This window comes from Heliangelus exortis, chromosome 14, assembly GCF_036169615.1.
Source record: "Heliangelus exortis chromosome 14, bHelExo1.hap1, whole genome shotgun sequence".
Classification (NCBI taxonomy): Eukaryota; Metazoa; Chordata; class Aves; order Apodiformes; family Trochilidae; genus Heliangelus; species Heliangelus exortis.
Window position 1 is genome coordinate 4928739 of NC_092435.1, and position 25328 is coordinate 4954066.

Sequence of the window (25328 nt, forward strand, 5' to 3'; positions counted from 1 at the left end):
TCCAGGCCACTCTTGCTGTCACACCATGTCCCCTTTGGTTCTGATGCTGCTCACCTCAGGGCAGGTGACACTTACAAGGGGCTTAGCTGAGGTTCTGTGCAAGTGTGGATGGCTGCAACTCTGCTACTGATGACAGAATCCATCTGGTTGGAAAAGACCTTTGAGATCATCAAGTCCAACCATTAACTGTACCAAGACCAGTGGTAAACCATGTTCCTAAGGGTGGATCATAGTGCTGAGCCCAGCAGCATCCTTCATTGGCCTTCTAAGATTGCTGTAGTCATAGCCTTGTTCTCTCTGGGTTCCAGTTTCTCATCTGTGGTAGATAAATAGAGAAAGATTGCCAGGTTTAGTTGCTAATAGCCTGGCCAAGGTAATTACCAGAGAAGAGGTTTAGGATTCCACCATTTGAAAGCCCAGTGGATTTGTGATGCTATGATTTATTCTGATGGAGACAAGGAGATGTTTGGTTGTGCCTCAGGGTGCAGCCTCACAAATACCAAAGTGTTTCCTTTACATCCAGCTGTCAGAAGTAGCAGAAACGTTCTTTTATTTGGTATGTTTCTGACAGCTTAGAGCTTTCTGGTCCAGCTGCCAATCTCTTACACTTACATCAGTTTGGCTGCTTGCCTGGCATAGTTTAACAACATGCACTGCTAAAAATGGCTGAGAAAGAGAGAAACACAATCACAGTGCCTCCTTGTTGCATATTAGTGGCATGATAACATAAACATCTTTCTTTGGTAACATTCACCTTTGCATTTGTGATGGTTCAACTGAAAAGCTGCAAGAGCATCTCAACTTTCCTCCTGTTTTACTCTGACTAGGACCTACTGGCTGATGTTTTGTTTTTAAAATATGTATTTTAAAATAGAGGTAGCAATTGTTCTCAGGTAGCAGAAGTGCCCTTGCTCTGCCTGCCATGGTAGAGATGTGGCCATTGCATCTGCATGGCAAACTTGTGTGTTTTTGTGGGCAGACTCATGATTACTGTGGACAGTGGGCTCAAGAGAGAGGGAGGTATGATGTACACATTGCTGAGGAGATATCCTGCTCATGTGCCTCAGCTTATTTGAATGAAGAAAGGAGACGTACCCAGCCTCCTATGACTTGATTTCTGAAAAAAAATAAAAGGAAGAATAGCCCCTGGGAATGTGGATAAAGAGGACTTCCTCAGCAGCAGCTGATGCAAACCAGCATCAGGGTTTATTAAAAGATCAGTGTGCTCTGGGAGAGAGAGTGAGGTCTGCAGGCAGAGCACATCCCTGTGACCACATCCTGTTGAGTTTGAGTGTTGCATCTTGGAGAAGTTTCCCTGCAGTGTCTCAACTAATAAGGCTGGTTGCTGGTCTGCATCCTTGCTGCCTCTCCTTGGGGACATGTGTGTCATCAGCCAGAGCAAATCCTGAAGCCATTCCTCACAACAGCAGTACAGGATTGTTTTTGCAGTCTTGTGATAGCAAAGAACCCAAGGGTTACACAATAGCCTTACAAGTAATGTTAGAACATGATGTACTATCTTGTTTCTCCAAGATTTAGAGCATTACTTGTTTGTGTTTATATTTGCTGTCTTTTTGTTAGTCCCTTTTATTTTTACACATGAATTAGATGCATTTTCATTTGCTGTGGAATGGTTCACTTCAGTAGGTAGGTCCAGTGGGATCTCTGAATCCTCTAATGTCAAATTAAATACACAGCTTCCCATCAGTTGGCTTTCATCCCACCCATGAAATAACTGTGATGTGTGACACTTTGGCATTTGTTAACATGACTAACAATGAAGGCTAGATAATGCTCCAGATTACTTTCTCTTACCTCTGAATCAAACTTTCACAAACCAGTAAATGCCACTTATGACTCAATGAGCTTAAAAATACCTAATTTGCAGCCACAGAGGTATAGGAACCCTTTGGATGGGATTTTTCAAGCTGTGTGTAAGCTCCTTGCCTTACCACAGAAAAACTTTCACACCTGTGGGATCTAAAAACCCCAAAAAGCCTGAGCTGAGCACACAGAATTTGCAACCCTTTGGGGAAAGCACACAAGGCTTTGGGGTTGTCCCTCTGGGAGGCTTAGTGCCAAGCTGCAACAATTAAATGGACCCTTTTGTGGCTTTGATTAGGCTTATGGGTTGCCTGAAAGAGATAATGGTGTCAGGGCAAGGTCATTCACAGCAGCCTGAATGCACATGCATCCTGCACTGAAATCTGTGTCTCTGTGGCTTCTCCACTGCATTATTCAGGCAAGTCTGTGAAAATAATGCCTTACCCTTGTAGCAGTCACTCCTTTGATAAGTGTATAGCCTGAATCTACATGAGATGCAGGATACCTGTTAAGTTAACCAAGGTGATAGGTACTGTGCTGCCTTTCTGCTGGCACTCAGTACAGCTTTTAAGGAGCTGTCTTCAGTATCTGCTGATGGGAAGCTAAGGGAGTCTCACAGTTTGGCAAGCCCTGGCTCCCTCATCTTTGAAGTGGGGCTGGAAAGACCAGCTGTATAAACTGCTGCAGATGCAGTAGTGGTCAGCTGGCACCTTGTCCTTGTTTTCATCCTTCATCTCAGCAGGAGTATTTGCCTTTGCTCTCCTAGAAGGAATGCAGATTTCCCAGAAGATGTGGAAAAAGCTGCAGAGATGACATAGGAGTGGGAGGCTGTGATAAACACACTGTCTCCACTGCCCATTAGCACCCTCATAGCTGCCCCATGGCAGAGGTTGGCATCTCTGCTGCCTGGGTAGTTTGGGGATTTACAGGGTAAACCCCCAGTCAGCAGCAAAGTGAGAGCCCCTAGGCAGTAAGTCTTTCCCCATTTATCCATTTCTGACTTTACAAATCACTCTTCAGAGTGCTAAGCTTTGCAAAGCATCACACTGCAGAAATGCTCTTAGCTGCTGTTGAAATGGTGAGGGCTGAGATTACTGATCAGCTTGAAGTGGAAGATGCCAGGTTCTTTGATATGTCTTTACTCAGTGGGGGAGAAAACTGTAATCAGTTCAGGGTTTATTAAAAGATCAGTGTGCTCTGGGAGAGAGAGTGAGGAGCAAAGCTCTAGGAGTGTTTTGGATTACATGACCATCATGTCTTACTCTGAACAGATCCTCAGAACAGTTCCCTTAACCATTGCTTTGTTGTTTCTTTCAGATGTGAATCTTGAATACAGTTTAACTGATGAGTATTGTCGACACCATTTCCTGGTGGGGATGCTTCTCAGAGAAGCCTCTGCTGCCTTGCAGGACAACTATGATATCAGATATACAGCCATCTCAGTCTTAAAAAATCTCTTGATCAAGCATGCCTTCGACAGCAGATACCAGCACAAGGTCAGACATATTTTGTTGGCTTCTAAATGTGATGTTCTTGAATTTTACAAAAAACACACGTCAGCATTTTAGATCTTGCATGGTGTGGTAAGGGTATTCTCTTTACTTTTTAAGGAACTATTGGAAATAACTGACACTTGTGGCGTTTCATTAATAGTTCTGAGAAATCATCCAGGAGCACAAACAATGCAGTCAATTAACTGCAGCTTATTTATGCTGAGTATTTAGATACAAAAGCCCTGAGAGATTTTTTGAATTTTTTTTTTTTTTTAATTAAGCAACGTCAATGTTGTTCTGGTCTTGGGCTTAAATTAATATCCTGCATTAATATTCTCTAATTGGGAACCAGGACTGATCTCTATTACACGTGATCTGCATGTTTTACTTATTAGAGAATCAAAGAGGATCTGTGGATTCTCATGAGAAGCTGAATCTCTGCTGGGTAACTTTCCAGCTTTCTTTGGTCAGAGGTCAAGCATGTGGTAGTGATGAAAGAGCCTGGAGATGGGCTTGTTTTTTTTCTTGATGCTGCTCCCTGCTGACCTATCCAACCTAGGTCAGGTTGGATGAAGCCTTATGCAACCTGGTGTAATGAAAGGGGTCCCTGACCATGCAAAAAGGTTGGATCTTGATGATCTTTAAGGTCCCTTCCAACCCAAACCATTCTATGATTCTGTATGTCCTTGAAAGTGCTCAGCTGCCTCTGCAGACACTGCCTGTCCTTCCTCTAGGCTGAAAACATACCTCTAAGAAGAGTTTGGTTCCTCAGATTGCTCCTAGTGTCCAGCATTCCTGAGTTTTATCTGGGAATGTGAATAGCCTCCTGGGTATGAAGAGTAGGAGGGGTGACAACCAAGTGTGCCCAGGGCTCCTGCACTCACACACCCAGAGCCAGCTCCTCTCCTCTCCCTTCTCTTATACAGGAGAAGGGAGGAGGAGATTTATACAGCCTAGAAACAAAACTGCAGCCCATGGTATGCAAGGCTGGATATTTCAGGAGAGATTTCTTTGCTCCCTGCCAAGACTGGTTCAGAGGCAGGCTGATTCTACTCTTCTGGGAGCTTGAAACCCCGTACACTAATTCAGGAGCTGTTTGCCCCATTGGCATGCAGCACAATTCCTGCCTCCTCAGAAACACAACTTGTCTTAAAACTATCCCTCTGGATTTTTGTATGTGATCAGGAAACTCCCTGGAGCCAGGACAGGATGCTCAGCCAGAGTCCTGAAATGGGAGCAAAAAATGATGTCACAGGCAGGACAGGCTGAGTGTAGCAGGGGCTGTTGTTGTCTTGCTCCAGCCAAGGAAACCCCAGCTCAATCAGTATCTGAGAGAGGGTTTTCTCATTCCATGAGCATTTTCAGGGCTTCTTTTATCTTTTGCATTACTGAATCAGAAGAAAAACAATTCTTGCACTGATCTAAATGTGCCGTTCAGTTTGCAAGTCTTGAATATTTTTTTACACCTTTCTGACAAGTCCGTAATAATAAATTTTTAACAAAGAAAGAACTGAGTGTAACAGAGTCCTGCATTTAGAAGACTTCAACCAGCCCGTTTTTGATCTGTACCAGTTTTAATCCAAATTAATCTCTTCCTACAAATTAGAAGCATTTGCTGTGGACAGTTTCTGACTAGAAGCAATATCAGCACCAGGGGAGGAAAAACTGTTTTCTGTTTCATTAGTTCTGAGTGTTACACTGCAAAATCAAGTCATGTGAGTGAAGTGCCTGGTGAAGACTTATGAAATCCAGGATTTAGTTTGCCACACATCCTGTATGACCAGGAATGTTGTTCAACCCTCAAATTCCCTGAGTGCCTCAAGCTCAGTGTTAGATGTGTGTGATGTTCACCTGGCAGCTCCGGAAGCGGAGCTGAGACGCCAGAATGTCCTCAGGCATCGTACAGTGTCCGTGTATGTGGGTATGTTTTGGCTCAAAGAGTTTTTGCTCCGTTTTTTACTGGGCTTTCACCTACATTTTTGGGCCTCTCTTCATCAGAACCAGCAGGCAAAAATAGCCCAGCTCTACCTGCCACTGTTCGGGCTGCTCCTGGAGAACCTGCAGCGTGTGGCGAGCCGGGAAGCGCTCTACTCCTGCTCAGCTGCCTCCAGCCCCGTGAGTAAAGCCCAGCAATGCCTCTTGGTCCCCCTCCTGGGTCCTCCTCTCCCCACGCACCCCTTGTGCAACTTCCACTGCCTGCAGCCAGGCTCAGCTTTAGAAATAAGTGTGGTTTTCTTCTCCCTTACAACGTCTCTGCCCTTTTCCTATCATCTAACGTGTTTCTTTACAGGATGTGCAGTGAGATGCTGCAATGAGTTGCAGCAACAGGACTCAGCCTCCAACTCCAGCAGCTTTTCTGGGAAGCTGCCCACCTGCCTGAGGGCTGTGTGTGGTTCCCAGGCAGACTAGACTTTCTTCCTTGTTCAGGGCACAGCAAGAAAAGATATTTCAAACAAACAGTTCAAATTGTCAGCTCAGATGATGGAAAACAGAAGGGAAAAGCTTGACTGACTTTAGTATATTCTGTTACACTTGTACTTCTCCTCAAGTTATTTGCTTCTTTGTTATGTTAGTAAGGAAATAGATGTCTTCTATGTTTTAAAAGGTGCTCTAATTTGCTTTTCTTGTTTCATTATTATCTTCTATAAGAGAGTAGGTGTTATCTTTTGCTGGCCACAAAAAAAACCCTCATATTGCTTTACAGGCATCCAGGGATGAATTCATGTGCAATTTTGCATCACCCTCAAATAGATCCAGTCTGATTGCAGACAAAGATCCAGGTAAATTTCAGAACTTTACCTTTTCCTTTGTTTTTTGAATGTAACTAATGGCTAATTCAAAAAAATCAAAACCCAAAACCTGAAACAGACATCTGCAAAAGGCCTCTAAGATCTTGTGTCTGTTTCCCTGGACATGGTGCCATCCCAGCTGTCCCTTCCAGATTAAATCAGCTTTCAACATAGGGCCTTGGCAAGCTGTGCTGTCAGAATCACATCCTCTGCTCCATCTCCATGGTGCTCTGAGGAGTTCCAGTGCAAAGGAGTTAAATGTGGGGTTTTTTTGGGTTTTTTTTTTTTTTCAGCCTGTGGAGCATCACTTCCCAATGGCCATGTAATGAAGCGAGAGGACTCAAAAGGATCTCTGAACTCAGAGGGGACAACTGGTTCTCCCGATCAGGGTGAAAATGTAATGTATCTGGGGTTAGAAAGAACACTGCTCACTGCCCAAGTCTGTGGGCTGTTTCAGATAAGGGTGAGGGAAAAGATGTTCCTTGTAGTAATGCTCTCAGAAGCCACTTCATGAGTATCTCTGTTTGGAATCATATTAGTGTTTAACAGAGGAGATCAGACTTGCAATTCTGGTATGCTTTTCCTCTTCAAACATCTCTGAGCCAAAAATATAACTGATGACAGATTAGTTACCTACAAAAAAATCCACGGGGAAAATATCTGCTCCCAATGTGCCCTTATCTGGAAGCAGGCATGTTCCCTGTCTGTCCCTGGACAGTGTGTGGTGCTGGGAACTGCTTTCTTGCACATGGTTGGAAGGCAAAACACCATGATGTGAGATTGCCAATAACTGCTAACTTAAAATAAGATGACATATTTGCAGGGAAGTCACCACAAGTTAACCACCACAGCCCCAAACTTGCAGAAGGTGACCATGGTCACACCACGAAGACCCCTGGCCCCAGTATTCAGACAGGGTGTACTCTCCTTGTTGCCAGATTGCACACATGGAAATCAGATATTTGTGCTAACCAGCCCCTGGTTTTCCTCAGGGTGCTTTCCAGATGTCTTCACTTGACATGAATCATTGATACATCTTTTAGAACTTTGGCCCTTACAACAGGCAAGGCAAACATTATCTGGGCTCTTGCTGGCTGTGTCCTGACATGCTTAGCACAGGCAGGACCTTTCAAGCTCTCCCACATGAATCACAAAGCTGTAAGGCCAAGTACAGCCAAACACTTGACTATCAAACTGTTCATTTTCAGCAGAACTCTGAGCATGTGCTTCTACCTGGCTGGCAGCAATACCTGTCAGGGCTGGCAGAATAGCCAAGCAGCCTTTTCTGTATCCTTCAAGGTACATTTTTCAGTCACTGAAAACAGCTTTCCTGCTAGGGAATGCAATATCCACAAAGCCATTTAAAAGCAATGCCACGTGGCAGAGCACAGCTGTAACACTGCTCTACAGAGGTAGACAGGTTGCTTATTGCCTGTTACCCTGAGTGAGCTCTTCCAGAATAAACAACAAATATAATATGTGGATCATTTTCCAAACACTTGAGGCACAGCTTTAAGAGAAGGTTAATATTGTATCCATTTGCCAGAGGATACAGCACAGAGAATGCAAAAAAAAAAAAAAATCAGTAAAGCTTTAAAAGTCCAGTTTTCCACCACACAGTGCCCCAGACTGTTCCACACAGACTGACCCACCAGCAGGATTTCACTAACCTTTGCTTAAATCACTAAGAAGGAGGAAAAATAGGAGACACTTTCAAAAATCTGGGAGAAAAAAAAACGGTCTTAGGTGGAAATTTCCTCTTTTTTTAATAACTGACATTTTGTTTTGAAGTGTCTTTAACAGAAAGTTAGATTCTTGCTTTGAACTGTGAAATCTAATTAACTCATTTGACAAGAACTGCCTTAAAATGTCAGGGAGCTGCAGAGAGCAGGGGAAGTGAAAGCAGGGCTGCTGTGCATTTGGTGGAGAAGCCATCATTCTCTGCCTAGACTTTTTTTTTTTTTCTGGGCAGAGAATCATTCAGCCATATGTCCAGGGTTACCAGACTACCCATCAATGTCTGGGCAGCAACCCTGAAGGATGTGATGTCTTCAGAGCACATCACAAGTGGTGCTGTGGGGGTCTAGAAGCTGGATTTGTGCTGCCTCTGGCCTCTGTGTAACATCCCCTGTCCATTAGATCCGCAGAAGCTCCACGAGGAGCAGCGTGTCCCACTGCAGCCGCATGGACCCCTTGGAGATCCGGATGCTCCTGATGTGCTATCTCTACATTGTCAAGATGATCTCTGAAGGTTGGTAGCTTTTGCTCACAGAGGGGCAGGCAGAAAGACAGGAGACCATCACCAGTGGTTTTGACCTGTAAGGACCTCCTTTTATTTGTATTTTAAATCTCAGTGCACCAGGGTTTTTTTGTTTGTTTTTTTTTTTCTCTTTATTTCAGATACACTATTAGCTTACTGGAACAAATTCTCACCCCAAGAGCTGAGCAACGTCCTTGTGCTTCTGGAGTGAGTATAATGAGGCTGCAGGTCAAACACCTGCACCTTTGTGCAGACAGCATTAGCCAAGAAGATGTGTAGTGTGCCTTCACAGGGTGCAACCCTAGAGGTGTCTGACCAGGGTGTAATGAAATGCTTTTCCTTCCTCTGAGGAGAAACAGGGGTATACCAAGGGATATTGAGGGAGCAAGGTAGAGTGATGGCACACTGTGCTTGATCCAGGCTGTGCAGAGGGTGTCCCCCCACCCATGGGTGAGCAGGGCTCGTGATAGAGCCTCCCACCCTAACTGGCACAACCTCTACTTTTTGGCAGGTTTGGTGGAATATATAGGGGAAGGGTCAGGGATGTGCTATGGTGTTCTGACCCAAGGGTGTGAGGTCGTAAAAAACTTGTAAATACAGCCCCCAAACCTTCATGTACAAGGAATGTGGCTCCAGACAATGGCAGGGCAGATTTAACTCTTCTGGGTTGTTTGTGATCTGCAGGATCTGTAACGGATACATATTTTATTTTCTTTCTAGAGTGTGTTTATTTCACTTCAGATATGTGGGGAAGAAAAATATTGCCAGGTACTGTATTCTTCCACCCTGGGCTGGGTTGGGGGACCCTCCCTGTGCTCCCTGCCACAGCCGAGGCAGAAGGGGAGTTTGCACACCTGTGTCAGGTGAACCCAGGCAGGTGGAAAGTCTGTGGGGCCGGGACTCTGCTCAGTGCCATGCTGTGAACAGAATCCCCTTGTCCTAGCACTCTGCCCCTTCCCTCCCCTCCAGCTCCTGCATGAGACCCCCAGGCCCAGGCGCTCCTGGCTACCCACGCAGGTTGCCCGTGTCCCCTGTGGTCAGCTGCAGGTGAGACAGTAGTCACAGCTTCATGTCTGCTCCCCAGGCAGCAGCATTCCTGCTTCGTTAGCTCTAGGACCAGCTGGTGCAGGCAAGACCAGGGTAGCCTGGTTAGTCCTGCTGGGATTGTCTGGGATAAACCAGATCAGCGCATCAGAGGGGGGCCAGATCTCCATCCTGGTGCCCTGTGTAATCCTGTAGTGGTGTGGCCACTTCTGCTTGTCCAAACCTAGTCTTGCTTCCCCTTGCAGGGTGCATGATGCCTGGTTAGCCAAACACGCAGCAGCTGACAGGAAATCCCAGACGATGCCCGCGCTCCGCAGCAGAGCCGGTGGGATGCAGGTGCGGCTCCAGCATCTGGGCAGCTTGGAGACCTCCTTCACACTCAACCACAGTATGTACAGCACAGCAAGATGGGACCATGGAGTAATGGCCTGTTGGAAGCTGCACGTAGCCATAGCCATGTTTGCTGCCTGTTGTTTCAGGATATTCAAACTCTGCAGGATTAACAGTGCTCACGACTCCCTCCTGCAACATTCCTAGATTGGTGGGGGTGGCATTTAAGCCAACTATTCAAAAAACACACCTGGGACTTAGGACTTGCAAGGCATTTTCCTCTTGCTAGTCTTGGCTCAGCTCCTTGGCTGAGTGTGTGCAGGTGGCAGTTTGGTTTGGGTGAGCAGGGCAAGCAGGAGAGCTGCCCTGGGAGTGCAGTCCAACCCCATACAGAGGCTTGGGCCAGGATCTAATCTCTGCACATGGGTGAGTTTTGCCCTGTGGAAACACATTGCCATGTCACTTCTGTGAATGCAACTTGGACATCTTGTTCTGTCTGGCTTTAAAGATGGTGATTTTAAGGGGAAAGGCTGACATAGGTTTTCTGGGTTGGCATCAGGCTGAGGCAGATTCTCTGGATGGTGCTGGCAAATCCAGCATCTGTCTGTTCTTACCTCATCTTCCAAACCTAGTGAATTGTAAGGTGAGAACCTTATCTGTATCAGCATTGAGATCTTGTAGGAGCTGGACTGTTGAACAACTATTACCTCCTGATTTGCTTTTTGTCCACAGATGCAGGCACCTCAGAAGCAGATATTGTGCACCAGGCATTACTGGAGGGCAATATTGCCACCGAAGTGTGCCTGACAGTCTTGGACACCATCTCCTTTTTCACTCAGAGTTTCAAGGTCAGCATTGAGATCCAAAGGACTGTAGAAAAGTCTGTGGGAATTCTGTATGTGTGTTGATTTTGGTGACCCATCCTCCTAGAGTGGCAGATTATGGAAGGCTTTACAAAAGCAAATCAGCTGCAGCTTGTTTATTTTTCCAAAAGGCTGAGGGTTTCAGAGTCTTAGAGTTATTACCCACTTATGCAACCTTGCAATTTCTTCAAAACTGCAAGACCAGAGAAAATTCATGAAGGTTATACTATGTGTGCAGGCATTGCAAAAATAGAATATGAGGAAATTAACATCATATAGAAAGAAGGGACTAGAGGAAAGGGAAATGAAGGTCTAGCATTCTTAGAACAGTCACTGTTTTCTACCATAAATTGCCTAGAACTGAGGCCCAGATTTCTTTGAATTACTGTACATGAATGTCTGTGAGGCTGAGGCATTCCAGCTGTGGTTACCAGTACAGGTAGGACCAGTAGCACTGGTACAAGTCTTCTCCTCTGTATAGTGATTCACACTCCAAGCAGTCATTGACATCTACAAGAATTAAGCCTCTGTGGTGAGGAAAAGCCCAGGCTGGAAGCCAAATGCTGGAATACTATTCCAGAAAAGCTCTTCCTCAAATTATGGTTGGAGGAATTCTGCTCATAGCAACGTGTCTTGCATAAAGAGAAGGTCGTCATATCCTCTGCTTCATATCCTTTGCTCTGTTTTGTTAAGGAGCAAAAAAGCCATCCTGGTGCATATGTTAATTTATTCCTCAGTAGTTTTGCAACAGCAGAAGGATTTAGCTGCAAGAGTTAAAACTTTCTTTACTTTCTCAGTTGCCTCTTTTTTCATATGGTTGAACCACAAAACAATGGATTTTCAAACCACAGGATGGACTTAATTCCCTCCCACTTCAATGGACTTCTGCTTTGCCTTTATGGTCACACAGTGGTAGCACCCAGGAGTGGGCTCTGTATGGCAGCAGGAATGCTGCTGATGTTACTGACAGTTACATTAGGTCAGTTAAAAAGTATGGGTCCTAAACTTATCCTGCTTACAAGATCTGCATGTCCAAAACCAAATCTGAGCTAGCCCAAGGATTGCTTGTACTGGCCATGCAAGGGGGACTATTGATCTATTGATCTATTGATATGGGGCATCCACATCCTTGCTGGGTAGCCAGGATGTCCTGCAGAGGAGCTGCAAGGATGATGGCAGCAATAGGCAAAATAACTCTGACACTAAACTTTATTAATCCTCTCCAAGCAATTCCATTTTGCAACCATTATGCAGGGAAGGGGGAAAAGGGAGATAGGTTCCCAGGAGGTGCAAACACTCAGAACTTTGCTGAAGACAAGGGGAGGATGCTGACTTACTACAGCTATCAATCTGTCTTTTCTCTCTCTTGCTCTTCTGGGTTGCAAATTAAACGCTTGAGATAAAAACAAAACAAAACAAAACAGTGTGATAATAATGTTGGTAAAGATCTGTTTTATTTAAAATAACTCCAGGCAACAGTGAAAGTTGGGCAGATTATTGAATTAGGCTTTGGAATTAGTGATACAAAAGTCCTGAAATATTTCTGTTGTATTCTCTGCTTGTTCTATTCTTCTGATCAACTAGAGTAAGTTCTTACAGGTTGTCACATTTATTGGTTATATTTTTACTGAAGACCCTGTTCCTTATGTGGCTTAAGAAGGGATGTCATTAATTATGTGGCCTTATCTCTGTGATTTCCAGCTTCAGACACAACATTTCTGCAAAATAAATTCTCTTATTGCTTTACAGGCCCAGCTTTTAAACAATGATGGCCACAATCCACTCATGAAGAAAGTTTTTGATATTCATCTTGCTTTTCTCAAAAACGGGCAGTCAGAAGCAGCTCTGAAGCATGTGTTTGCCTCTCTGAGAGCTTTCATTAGCAAGGTAATGACTTCAGAGATGCTGGAGAATCTAAATAGGTATGACAGAAGAAATCAGTACCTCAATTCCTCTTAAACTGCTGGTTTGTGCTGTTTATAGATGCATTTTAGAAACAATTCTGAGGTGATTTGAAGAACAGCTGAGGTTAAATTTTCTTTTACAACAATTATTTATTGTTTCCTGGATGCCAAGAAACACAGGGAGAAATAGGGAGGAATTCCTTCACTTGCCTTGGTCACAAAACTGCTGTTAAAGGTTTCTATTTGTTCAACCCAAAGCTGGTGCTTCTTCAATCTTTGCTCCAAACTGGATGGTGATACTATTGCTTGAATAGTACTTGTAATTACAAACTGCTCCTCTCCCACTGCATTTGAAAGAGGGAAGTATTTGCTGAACTTCTTTCTACATTTTTCTGGCACACAGCAAGGCTCTTTAATCCCCTGAGCCACAGTTAACCACAGAAGAGCAGTGACTGATGCTATTGCTGACTTTTCCCTTCAGCTTGTCAAAACCTGCTGCTTCTCTTAAGTACATTTTCCAGACCAGATGTACCTGCAAACTCTATTCTTTCCAAACTGCACAGTTATCGTGAATTCAAAATTAATTAAAACCTCTCAAATCACTTGAATGCAACATTTCATTAATGAGGTAAATCCATGTGTAATGAGATTGCAGCCAGCCAGAGCACAGTATGGGAATGGTATGCAGCAAAGTGCTGCTTCCAAAGAAGGTCCTGGACTTGTTGCTGAGCAAAGTTTGATTAAAGAAAGAGACTGCTAAACCATTTTTCAAAGGTGGAAAAGGTCTGTCTATACATTTTACTATAACCCCACAGCAAAGCTAAGAGGTAGTATGACTATATCTAGGGCTGGGTTTTGTTTTGTCTGAAACAAACACTTGAGAAGCAAAAAGTGCAGAAATCTTGCTGGTTACCTGCCTGGCTCCAGACAGCATGGACTCCTAGAAGATGGTTTTCCATGGGCCTTCTTAAAGCCTGCTGGATTAGCAGCTGTCACTTTCAGGAGCCAGTCAGTATTTCTACAGGGTCCAATACACATTATTTGCTTTATCTTTCTTTTGAGTTTTCTGCTTGCCTGTGAGCTGCTTATCCTGGAGATTCATCCTACTGCAGGTCTGCACACACCCTGCTCAGACACAGACTCTCTGCATGGCTTTCTGCTTACTAGTGGAAAGTCTGTTCACCCAGAAATATTTCTTTAGTGCCTGTAGCAGATAAGAGACCTTCCTTGCCTCCCTGCAGGGTTTCTGTGGTTGTTTAAGTGTGAAGCCAAACTGGCACACCTGCTCAATTTGATCTCTCCAGTACCTTCAAAACACGGAGCCCTTCAGGGGTTCCATGCTCACTTTCCAAAATGCTGATGGCAGCAACTCAGACTGTCTCCTTGGCTGCTGGAAGGATGGGCAGTGGAGTTGTTTTCTTGGGTTTATGCTAGCCTGAATCTGCCAGCTTTGGCATCGTGGGCCTTCAAAGATAGGAAAAACTGATTTTGGTTAATTTCTCACGTTTCCCTTATGTCAGGAAGTGTTGCTTCTGTAAAAACAAGATATGAGCCCAGCAGATGGTATCTATAAGGAAGTGTTTTCTTTCTCAACTCCGTAACCACATGAGTCACAAACTTCCTTTTAAGTCCTCTGAAGGGCTTTTCTAAGGCCCAAAGTGGCAATAAAGTAGGTGGGAGCCACTGTGTTTCATGACAAATGGGAGGATAGTGTGTTCTTCTCCAAGGTTGTTTTGAAACATGAAAGCTGTACTGCTTTTTTTTGGGTTGCATATCAGTTAGCTGTAAATTAGTGTTAACTTGGAAGAAAACGAAAAGTATGTTGTGCCTTGGACACAGCTAGAATGGAGAATTTATCTTTTTATGGCCTTCTGTAGCTGATAATTTCAATGAAAATAATCCCCCTCTTATCTAGGGTGACAGCAAATGGTTATAGGAGGGGAAGAAACTCCTGAGAATTATTTTGCATCCCAAAATCTGTCTTAAAAATATCTTTCTGCATTCAATATGGTTATTTGATTAGCAAAAAACTTTTTAAAAAAAAAAAAAAAGAAGAAATGGCACAAAAAGGCAAAGAACAAACAAGTTACATAATTGTTTGCACGTTTGGTTTCGGTTTTAGGATGAATCATGCATGTGTGCTGGCAAGTTGGGAAGAAAGCTGTCCCTCTTTTACTGGCTGGGAAGAAGCAGCACAGGCTAGACTGCTCGTTTGATACTCTTAACTAAATCCTTCTTTTTAGAGCATTACTTGCAGGTTTATATATATATCTGTGCTTGGGAATGGTCTTGAAATTAAAGATTATGGAGGAAAACACACAGAGGAGGAGGCTGAGATAATTTGCCCTGCACTGAAGAGCAACTCAGATGCACAGATGTGAAAATGATGGAACCCCCCCTGCAGCTGCCTGCTCCATCCCTGCCTGTCCCTGAGTGTGCTGACACTAGCAGGGCATGTTAGAGGCATCACAAATCCCAAGCCCTGAAGGACTAGGGCAGCAGAGCCTTGTTCCTTTCCTGGAACAGCTAATTCAGGAAGCTTTTCTCTGTCAGCAGTTTCCATGTCAAGCTCTGCTTTCCCTCCCCATTATTGCTCTGGGGATGCAGCTTCATTACAACCTCCCATGAAGTTGTGAAGGGCACCTGGCATGTCCTGCCTGCTGCTTTGGCTTCTCTTCTGTCCCATTTGTGCTGAGGCCTCTCTGGGAGCTGCTCACTGCATTGCCTTATGCTCTGGCCCTTTGTATTAGAGCTGGATCAGAAACGTGCTCCTCCAGCACACACAGAGTCACCTCCAGATGAAGAGTTCCATGGCTCTTCCCTCTTTGTGTTCCCCTGCCAGCTGGAGAGCTGCAGGCAGAACCTGGACCCATCTGGACCCACCTGGCCCCAGGCACACACCCTTAGGTCCACTGCCCTTTACCTGGCACCAGCCACGATTGGCTCTGCTTGGGCTTGGTCTCCAGAAAGCAGCTGCCTGGGGATCAGGGGATGCAGGCTCCCTCTGAGCAGGTTTTTCTCCCATAGCTGGTGCAGTGTGGAGGGGAGCACACAGGGAGGGATCTTGTTCTGTTTCTGCTGCAGATTCCCAGGCAAAGTTTTTCTCCCTAAGACTGGGTTGGAAATGGCTCAAAAGCCTCTGCAGGCAAGCAGTGGTTCCTGCTGAGAGCAAGTGCCAGCTGTATCTTCTTGTGTGCCTGTGTGTGCCCAGTCACACATCACTGGCCAGCTCTGGGCTAATCCCAGTTCTGAGCATGACCCCATCTCACTATGGGAAAAGGATTGCCTTGCAGCAGGCAGCTATTACTTAGTAACTCCTTTCCCCACAGACATATGATCTTCCTGGCCCTGTGTTACCACAATGTTTATTTCCTTCTTTTCTTTCTCCAATTTTTTTTTTTCTGCAAATATTTTTGGCAGCGAACCTGAAGTATTTGGTCAGTGTTTTCATTCTGCCTTGTAACCTCTGTGGCTCTGTGTAATCCCAACAGTGTAGTCTTGCTATCTACAGCTTCTAGATTCCTGGTTTCAGACCCTCTCACCATCACACCTTTGTGGTGGTCACAGCAGTACCTGCAGGTTTTCCCAAATTATATATATGTAATAGAAGGAATAGAGGCCCATGGTTACAGCTCTGGGCTCTGACTTGGAGGAGACCAGTGAATATTCTTGCAGTATTTGCTGTCATCTCCCATGGTGAGAAGGTAGTGGGGCTGATAGAAGTGGCTGATGAACCATGCTGCAGGAAGACTGCTGGGTCTTGAATGAACTTGGCACATCTCTCAGAACAGACAAAAAGTGTGGTTGCCTCTTTGTGCCAGGAAATACCCTGGGGCTGGTCCCCAGCTGGGGCAGAGGGAGCAGAGTTGCTGCTGTGTGATGCTCAGACAGCCCCTGCCAGTCCAGGAGGTGATGGCATCACCCCTCTCCAGCCAGGTCCCTGCTGTGGCTGCAGAGGCAGCTGCATTCCAGCACAAAACCCTTCATTCTTCTGCTTCCCTATGCCCAGTCTGTTGCTGCTGGGGTGGAAGGAAGCCTCAGGCACTGCTGGTGACAGTGACCAGATGGACACCAGCTCTGACAAACCCTGCATAGAGGCCCCTGCTCACCAGGGCACTGCTGCTGCTGTCTGCTTTTCAGGCACAGCTGGGCTTGTCACCACAGACATGACTGGAAGATTGTAGGCATGATTGTAGACATTCTAAGCAGTACAGGATGTTGGTCTTCCCCTTCTGCTTTTCTTCACCCTACTGCAAATCTCTGAGCCCAGTTGCTAATTGAGGTGTCTCATGCTGGTTCAGCCTGCTGGTCTCTGGAGCTGGCTCTGTCTGGGAGGCCAGGGCAGCTCAATGTATTCTGGGGACTCTGGGACAAGGAGGTCTCTTGCTTGCATTCCTGACAGCAGTCATGATTGTAGGTTTTTTGGTGGGGATGTGTAGAAATAGTTGTGTGAGCCTTGCAGGTCATGTTCCTCAGTGGGGTTGGATTTCAGGATGGGCTCCAGCAGATTTTCTGATGTCCTAGATGGCAACCTTTGGTAGGAATAACCATGGAACCTCTGCTTTCTGCCCTACTGCTGGTGTTTATGGCTTTTGTAAGAGGATAAAACTTCTCTGTCCCAATGTGGTGAGAATTTGGTAATGAACCTGAAAGTTGTTGGAGGAGGGGACAAATGAGCATACATGAGTACATCCCCAAAACAAGTGAGAGCAAAATTCACATTGCTCTAGGAAACGTGTTGAAAAATAGGTCTTTGATTCATTCCCACAAATAATTCTGGGCTCAAAATTCTGGCAGAATTTCTAGTGAGACTTTCTGGGCTGGAGGCCACTGTGTTGCCTCATGCCCCTGCCCATCTGAGAGCTCTGTGGGTGTAATTAAATGATGTATTTTCTAATCTGTGCATGCCTCTTGTGAAGTTTCCTTCAGCATTTTTCAAGGGAAGGGTGAACATGTGTGCTGCTCTCTGCTATGAGATCCTGAAGTGCTGCACTTCCAAGGTGTCCTCCACAAGGAATGAAGCCTCTGCTCTTCTCTATCTCCTGATGAGAAACAACTTTGAGTTCACCAAAAGGAGAACATTTCTGAGAACACATCTCCAGGTCAGTGACTGCAGAAAGGGTAGAGAGCAGGATGCCTCATACTTCATTAACAGATACTTCAATATAGCTGTGTCACAATCTTGCCCTTGTTACGTGGACATGAAGCCTCTTGATTTCCAGACTTTGCCTAATTCCTGTTGCCAGTGATTGGCCCAGGACCCAGAATACACTGCTACCAAGCTGTTAAGGTTTTGGAATCTTAAGACACAAGGTGTATCTCTGCCCTGAAGGCTGACAGGGCTGGGGTGGAAGGGGTGGCAAGGGGAACTGTCTTTGTGGAAGGAGAAGGGATTTTTCTGAAGCTGCTTTTGCAGCATTGTGGTTTTGAAGCAAATTTAGATACCTGAGGGCACAGATGAACACTGCCCAGGTTGTAATGAATCACAGAAGAAGGTAATTAATGTACTAATGGGGATTTGTATTGTGGTTGCTATATTGTTAATTCTGTGAAGCTGCAGTTCAGCAAAGCAGTTTGATCCTCTGGAGAGTGTTTGTCCTTGGGGCATGTGACAGCAAAGCCACAACACCACCCATTGCTTATGTTGTGGGAAGGACCTGTTTTCCTAGGAGCACTTTACGTAACTGTGACAGTAAAGCTCTATTTGGGCTACTTTAAATGAAATTCCTACACTTGTCCCAACAGATAATAATTGCAGTCAGCCAGTTAATAGCAGATGTGGCACTCAGCGGTGGGACAAGGTTTCAGGACTCCTTGCTCATAATTAACAACTTTGCAAACAGTGACAGGCCTATGAAGGTAAGTTGGAGGTGTTAAATCACATCATGTGCTATCAGCCATTAATGCAAGACATGGAAATCATGTTTAAGTGGAAGGCTAATGATAGGAACTATGATTTATAGGCCGTATTTGCTCAGTAAACAAGTATTGTGGCAGCTGCATGGGGAGATCATATTCTGCCTGAGGTCTCACCCCAAGAAGAGGCACCTCTGCAGCTCAGGTTACACTTTGCAATGTGTGTGCTGCTTGCCAGGGTGTCCAAAGAGCTTTCCAAGATTTTCCAGCTTTGAGAAGAGTGACAAGGGAGGGTCTGGTACTTCTGTTGCCTGAAGGCAATTATCAACAGCAATTCATTTTAATTAATTGGGTGTCAATAATATTAGGAAGCACTCTTTCATGACGTTAATGGTTGTACTTCTTTGGAAAATTAATTATCTGTCTTTGCACTAGAATTAATACCTTTTATCCAAGCCACTGAACAATATATCATCACTGCAGCTTGCTCCATTGCACAAAGGGTATCTGCCAACGTAGGATAGAAGAAAACAGGAAGTATTTTTACAGTTCTGTGGTTTTCCTATGGCCTAAAGGTATAATGGCAACCTCAGATAGGTATTGAACTGTGCTATAACAGCTATAGCTAGGATGTACCTGGCAAAACCCAGTTCTCTTCTGTACATTGGTTTAATAACGGTTTCACTGAGCCATATTTTGCTGATCATGTTTTATATCACCAGACCATTATGTATTATAAGTTTATGTATTATAAGTGCAAGAGCACAAGATACATTTCAGTACACTGGGGAGGATGCCATGCACATCCACAGAGATAGCAGCAGGAGCCTGAAGAGAGGTAATGTGAGACAGGCTTATCATGGAGTAGAGAAAGATGAGGAGGGACCTAACTACTGCTTTCCACTACTGAAAGGGAGTTTATACAGATGAGGAGGTCAGGCTTTTCTCAGAAGTGTGGAGTGGCAGGACAAAAGTCACAAGGGAAATTTCAATGTCAGTTAAAGAAAAAATAATTTCCCAATAACATGGGGCATCCTGGGACAGGGCCCAGAAAAGAGATGGGGTTTCTGTCCTTGAGTATTATAAAACTTGGCTGGATGAGCCTTGCTCAAACTAGATGATGGCCCTGCTGTGATCAGGGGATCAGACTGGAGCCTGTGTTTTTTTCTCTATAACATTCCTGTGGTGGGAAGCTCTACAAACGCCTTTGCTGCTTTAGGAATTAAAAGAGTGACCACATCAGAGACCAACAAGCCAGATGTTGAATGACATGAAAAATACTCCAGGCATGGCTTATGGTCCCATGCTGGGACATGAGCATCCACTTCTGTCTCACTCACACACCAGCTCCTCCAGATGTCCCAGTACCTTCCCTGGCTGTACAGGGAACAACCAACCTGGCATCCTGCCCCTGACCAGCAGAGATTGGCCCTCTGCACACCCAGCTTGAAATGCCTCTAATTGCATATCAAATACTGTACACTGTATGCAGTGGGAGTTCAAAAAGCAAAGGCTACAGTTAGTCCTATCTCCTGTGTTCTCAGGATTGGCAGTAGGTGGAGTGTTGGCTGAAAGGGTAGCAACAGTTTTTCTTTAGCAAGGCCTGGAACACCAGTTGTTTTCCTGTATTTGCTTCTAACTACCTCTGGTTTTTGTCAGGCAACTGCTTTTCCTTCCGAAGTCAAAGATTTGACAAAGAGAATCCGTACAGTGCTTATGGCTACTGCACAAATGAAAGAACATGAGAAGGATCCAGAAATGTTGATAGATCTGCAATACAGTTTAGCCAAATCGTATGCAAGTACCCCAGAGCTCCGGAAAACATGGCTGGACAGTATGGCCAAGATACATGTGAAAAATGGAGACTTTTCAGAGGTAATTCATGTCATTAAAGACACGTTGCACAAGACAGAGGTACAGATGACATTTTAATTTTCCCTTTGTGCTTTGCAGGCAGCCATGTGTTATGTTCATGTAGCAGCCCTCGTTGCAGAGTTTCTGCACAGAAAAAGTAAGTGTGGGATGTTTGGGAGGCACAAGGGAGATGAGGCAGTGATGGGGTTTGAGGGACATCAGAATATGTTTAAAGTTTGTCTCGATTTGGTAAATGATTGTTTTTGAAAGAAGCTGAAAACTGGGAAAAAAATTATTCAGTGGATAAATCTAGAAGAAGATGAGTATTTTTTAAGAGATTTTCATACAGAGACATTTACTAGGTTGGCCAGGTCTGCTTAGACTGTCATGTTGTCACGTTGCTGAGTCAAATAATGACAATAAATCATGTCTTGATTTAAATGTTCAGTTATATTTTACATTTGGAAACACATCACAGGGGAAGCCCATGTTAAAAACTGGCTGTTAGTATGTTCATCAGGAGAATCACTATAAGCAGTGCAGAAAACTCAAAAAAACCAGTCAAAATTCAGTCAAAAAAGACATCATTGCCTAACTTATACAAATATGTAAAGAACAACCAGAAAAAAAAAGAGTGTTTTGGTTTAATGCAGAACAGGAAGGAAGGGAGGACAGACTTGTGTGTTCCTAAGTACCACTGCTTTGCAGGTTTTCTTTTAACTATCTGTGCCATGGTTGATATATTGACTCCAGTTGTTTTTCTCATTTCCATGTAAGGGAGGAATTGTTGAAATGGATACTTAACATTTCAGAAAGTTAAGGCTGCATAAAATCTGATAACATGTGTTGCCTCAGCTGGAAAGGTTTTTAGTGCCTTGCTCAGGGGGCTCAGAATCCCTCCAAATTCTGTACTTTGTGTTGCCTAAGTGGGAAAAATCAGGACTTGTTTTTCTGCTTCATATTTCACATGGCTGCAGAGGGGAGAGTACTGAAAGTTGGCAATTCTTTTTTTCTACCCTGGAGGCTTCTCACCACAACCAGTGGTAAAGGAGAACTTCTAAAAAAGAAGAGGAACAAATCCAGAAGAATATTAAGTGAATGCATTGGGCTTTCTTTGTCACTGGCAAGGCTGGAAAGGGTTCAGTAAAGGCTGACTACTCAAAGTTTTGGGGTACATAAAGAACTGTACTTTCTACTAGGACTGTACAATCCTGTTCATCTACTACCTAGTTCTCCAGCATTCAGCAGTAGCTTTTTCCTGGCCATCTCCTGTGCAAAAATAGCCTCTGTGCTTCTCTCCTGACTTTCAGTTGGTTGCAGCCTCTTAGGTTGGTCAAAGAAGACTTCCACTGAGCACACTGAGAACTCTGTTGTGCTTGACATTATTTAGTAGTTAGTCAGTAGGAATGACTCCCATGGCAAATGGCTGAGGATGTTCTGATATGTTCAGTCTCATATAGCAAATCAGTAACAAAAATGGGAATTGGGTCCCCTGCTGTTTGTGGGACTTTACTAACAGCTAGATTGCTTCCCTGGCCATTGAAGCATGGCACATTTCAGATGCATTATTCCACTAATCCATTGACTTTTTTCTGTTACAGAACTCTTCCCCAGTGGCTGCACTGCCTTCAGGAAAATCACTCCTAACATTGATGAGGAAGGTGCAATGAAAGATGATGGTGGGATGATGGATGTGCATTACAGTGAGGTGAGGCCTTCTAGTACACACTACAGGATATTTGGTAGCTGAATAGGATTTAGAGTTCATTCATGTGAGCTCTAACAAATTGTGTTAACTGACACCTGTAAAGAATCCTGTTGCACAGCAGTTTCCCAAGAGAAATCTGCATTGAAGGATTTTCTTTGTATTAATTCAGAGAGGTAAAACTGGTGTAAGTTCTTGGTTCCCTTGAAAGGCTTTTCTAGCAGACTGAAAAAATTACACCACAGCCTTTGCCTGCCACATCTGCAAATGCAAATTCTACCAGCACCGGGCAGTGCAGCTTCGTATTTCCAAGGAGGGACAGAATGCAAGTGAGAGGTCAGCTTAGGTTCTTCTTGAGTTAGGGTTGTGCTGCAGGACACCCCATTAGCAGAACAATCCAGAAACCATAGCACAGTATGGGGAAGTGGGTAGGTCCTCCCATTAGTCATGAAGTCTCCCAATTACTTCTGCACTAGCCCTGTATAACTGCATTGGCTGGGCCATGTAGCCCTGCAGACCCACTGCCCAACTGCAAGCCTAGGCTTGAGGATCCTTAGCTTCACATCCAACAGTTATTGCACACATGGTCCTTGGATGTGTTTCTCAGACATAAACCTCTGACTTTCTGGGCTGTGACGTCCACGTCCTCACAGACTTTTGGCATTGTTCTGGGGAAGTAGCTAAATAACAAAGACATACGTGCTGGCTGCTGTGCTAATGATTTATTAAGAATGAATGAACTTCTGAAAAATAACTTGTCTTTATTTTGTTTCCCAAAAACTTTGTAATACCTTTGGAAAAGCCAGGGACACTTATTTAGTCCCTTATTTAGTCCCCCTGTCCCTAAAGACAGGATTTAAACTTATGTAACTATGGCTACTTATACTGAGGCCTGTTAAAGTATCTGAAGTTAAAATGGTTTTCTCTTCTAACTCTGACTGTTATTAACAATACCCATTTGGCTGCTCTCAAGGAAGTACTGGTGGAGCTGCTGGAGCAATGTGTGGATGGCCTGTGGAAAGCAGAGCGTTATGAAGCAATTTCTGAAGTTTCCAAACTGATCATTCCTATCTATGAAAAGCGGCGTGAATTCGAGGTAGGCTTTCCATTACCAGGTAATTTCCTAGACCACTAATAAGAACATGAAGCTATTTCATTTTTGAAGTTATGAGTTTATGAATTGGTGTCTGTAAAGCACACAATGGGATTCATTGCTAGTCATAAAACAAATCAGAAAAAGCAATGATCTGGTAATTGCTGGAGCTGAAGACATGGAAGTTATTCCCACCTTCCTTCCCTCATAATAAAGCTGTCATCCCATATGCTTATCAAAGCTAGATTCTTTTTGAGACCTGACCATTTTAAGGGTTAAAAACAGTATGAGAACTGTTCAAAGAAAGGATCAGATCTGCAGGTAATTGAGTCAGAAGTGGAGAGGCAGGAAGGAAGCAGTTACCAACCCTCCACCTTGCTCCTTCGCAGCACCTCCTACACTGCAGCAAGGCTGCTGCTCCACTGCTGAACAACACTCCTCTTACCCTCCCTCTCTCATGACACTCCCAGAACAGCATTCAACTACATAATTGAAGCTCCAGGAAACTATTATCTTTTTTTTTTTTTACCATAAAGATGGGTAAAGCACTCAGAGCTGCTCTACCCTTAAAGGCCCAGTGAGGCAGTAGGCTCAGCATTTTCTCAGAGGGTCATGAAGTGATTGCACCCTGCAGTACCTTTTGGACCAAAAGCTAAGCATGTGCTTAAGACTGAGGTTTATTCAAAGAAAACTGCATGAGTGCAACCTCTGTAGAAATTCAAGTCTGAGTTCTCCAAAGGTCTCTGCCTAGATATCACAGTAGTTACCAGTGTTAGCTGGAGTTCTCTGCTTGCAAAATTCTGCTTTAATGATGTCAAGATTTGATTTCCAGAAACTAACTCAGCTGTACAGAACCCTTCATGGAGCATATGCGAAGATATTGGAAGTAATGCACTCAAGGAAGAGGCTTCTGGGAACGTTTTTCAGAGTGGCCTTTTATGGACAAGTAAGTAAATACACAGGCTCACCAGCTACCCCTCACCAGCTGTCCTGGCCCCTAAAGCTGCTGCTCTGTCAGACCTGAAGCTGAAAATCCTGTTAGCTGCTCTGGTGCATCCACTCAGACTGTTCATGTGGCTCTGTTATCAGGGCTTCTCCAATACATGTGTCTTTCTGATCCTTCTGTATGTCTTGTTTTTGTGGTTTTTCTCCTGCTTGCTTCTTTCCAACCTTCCTAAACTTCAACTCCAAGCCAAGCCCCTCTTCCACTTGGTATAGATTTGTCATGGTCATACTCAAGCCTTTGTGCTCACCAGTGACCAGTTTGTGTTCATTGAGGAATCTTTTTCACAATTTATGAAGGAACCTATTAAACAGGCCAAGTCCAATCAGGCTTCATGCAAGCCATAGCCTTCTAAACCTTCTTGATTTCCTGAAGTGTTTGTAGAAAGTTGTTTTCAAAGTAGCAAATCTAAAATAGTTTTCCAAGTGAAGAAACCCAACTATTTCTCACTACTTGTTTGTGATTAATGCCAGACATTCTTTGAAGAAGAGGATGGGAAGGAATACATCTATAAAGAACCCAAGTTAACAGGCCTCTCGGAGATCTCCTTCAGACTTCTTAAACTTTATGGAGAAAAATTTGGGTCTGAGAATGTAAAAATTATCCAGGATTCTAACAAGGTAAGAGATAACAGGATGAACAAGGCAACAAATTGCTATTAGCAGTCAACATCTGGGCCACATACAAGAGAGTGCACTTATAAGTGTGACAAAAATAGCAGTTTTGTTCTGATACTATTCAGGAACTGGTACTGCAGTGTTCTAAAGAAGGATGAGCTTTGCTCTGTGGAACTGAAGATGGGAGAGAACAGAGCATCCTTCCTTTCTGCCAGTAGGGATGGATGAGTGAGCCCCTGTCTTCCCCCCTCTTACAAGCACCTTGCTTCCAACTGGCCCCCACATATCCTCATGTTCCTGTGTGGATGTGTTGCACAGCTTGAGAAGTTTTAATGCTGATCTGGCTCCCATATGGAAATAAATTAATTGGGAATTATGAATGGGAAATCACGATTCCTATCTCACTGAGCCTTGTTGCAAGGAGTTAGAAGCCAGCACAGAGGAGCAGATGACTGGAAGCAGAGTTGCATGTTGCTTTGACACTGCAAGTCTAAAAGAAAATCTTCTGTGCCCTTGCAGCCATAGCTCCTTCTTTTTCCTATGGAGTATCCATTTATGCACCCTGCAAGGGCTGTTCACACCCTCTGGTTGCAATTGTGGAGATGTCTGGGTTGCTAAGGAGAGTGCTGGCAATCCCAAATCTTGCTTTTTCTGCAGATTTGCATGTTACAGCATGTTAATATGAGTGCTAGC

General features: G+C 44.3%; 1 protein-coding gene across 5 annotated transcripts in view; it reads left to right on the forward strand.

Annotated features, from left to right (window-relative positions):
• The window catches only part of DOCK11 (dedicator of cytokinesis 11), a 78374-nt gene that overhangs the window by 44192 nt on the left and 8854 nt on the right, over window positions 1–25328 (forward strand). For 4 of the 5 annotated variants that reach the window (XM_071758268.1, XM_071758270.1, XM_071758271.1 and 1 more), the window contains 19 exons: window positions 3142–3320; window positions 5316–5432; window positions 6022–6097; window positions 6400–6503; window positions 8246–8357; window positions 8507–8573; window positions 9087–9134; window positions 9336–9413; window positions 9656–9798; window positions 10473–10588; window positions 12353–12490; window positions 17427–17609; window positions 18253–18366; window positions 20023–20238; window positions 20317–20374; window positions 21819–21925; window positions 22896–23018; window positions 23848–23961; window positions 24492–24638. In XM_071758268.1, the coding sequence (XP_071614369.1) occupies window positions 3142–3320; window positions 5316–5432; window positions 6022–6097; window positions 6400–6503; window positions 8246–8357; window positions 8507–8573; window positions 9087–9134; window positions 9336–9413; window positions 9656–9798; window positions 10473–10588; window positions 12353–12490; window positions 17427–17609; window positions 18253–18366; window positions 20023–20238; window positions 20317–20374; window positions 21819–21925; window positions 22896–23018; window positions 23848–23961; window positions 24492–24638 (2240 nt within the window). The remainder of the gene's footprint in view (window positions 1–3141; window positions 3321–5315; window positions 5433–6021; window positions 6098–6399; window positions 6504–8245; window positions 8358–8506; window positions 8574–9086; window positions 9135–9335; window positions 9414–9655; window positions 9799–10472; window positions 10589–12352; window positions 12491–17426; window positions 17610–18252; window positions 18367–20022; window positions 20239–20316; window positions 20375–21818; window positions 21926–22895; window positions 23019–23847; window positions 23962–24491; window positions 24639–25328) is intronic. The other variant, XM_071758269.1, reaches the window with a different exon arrangement.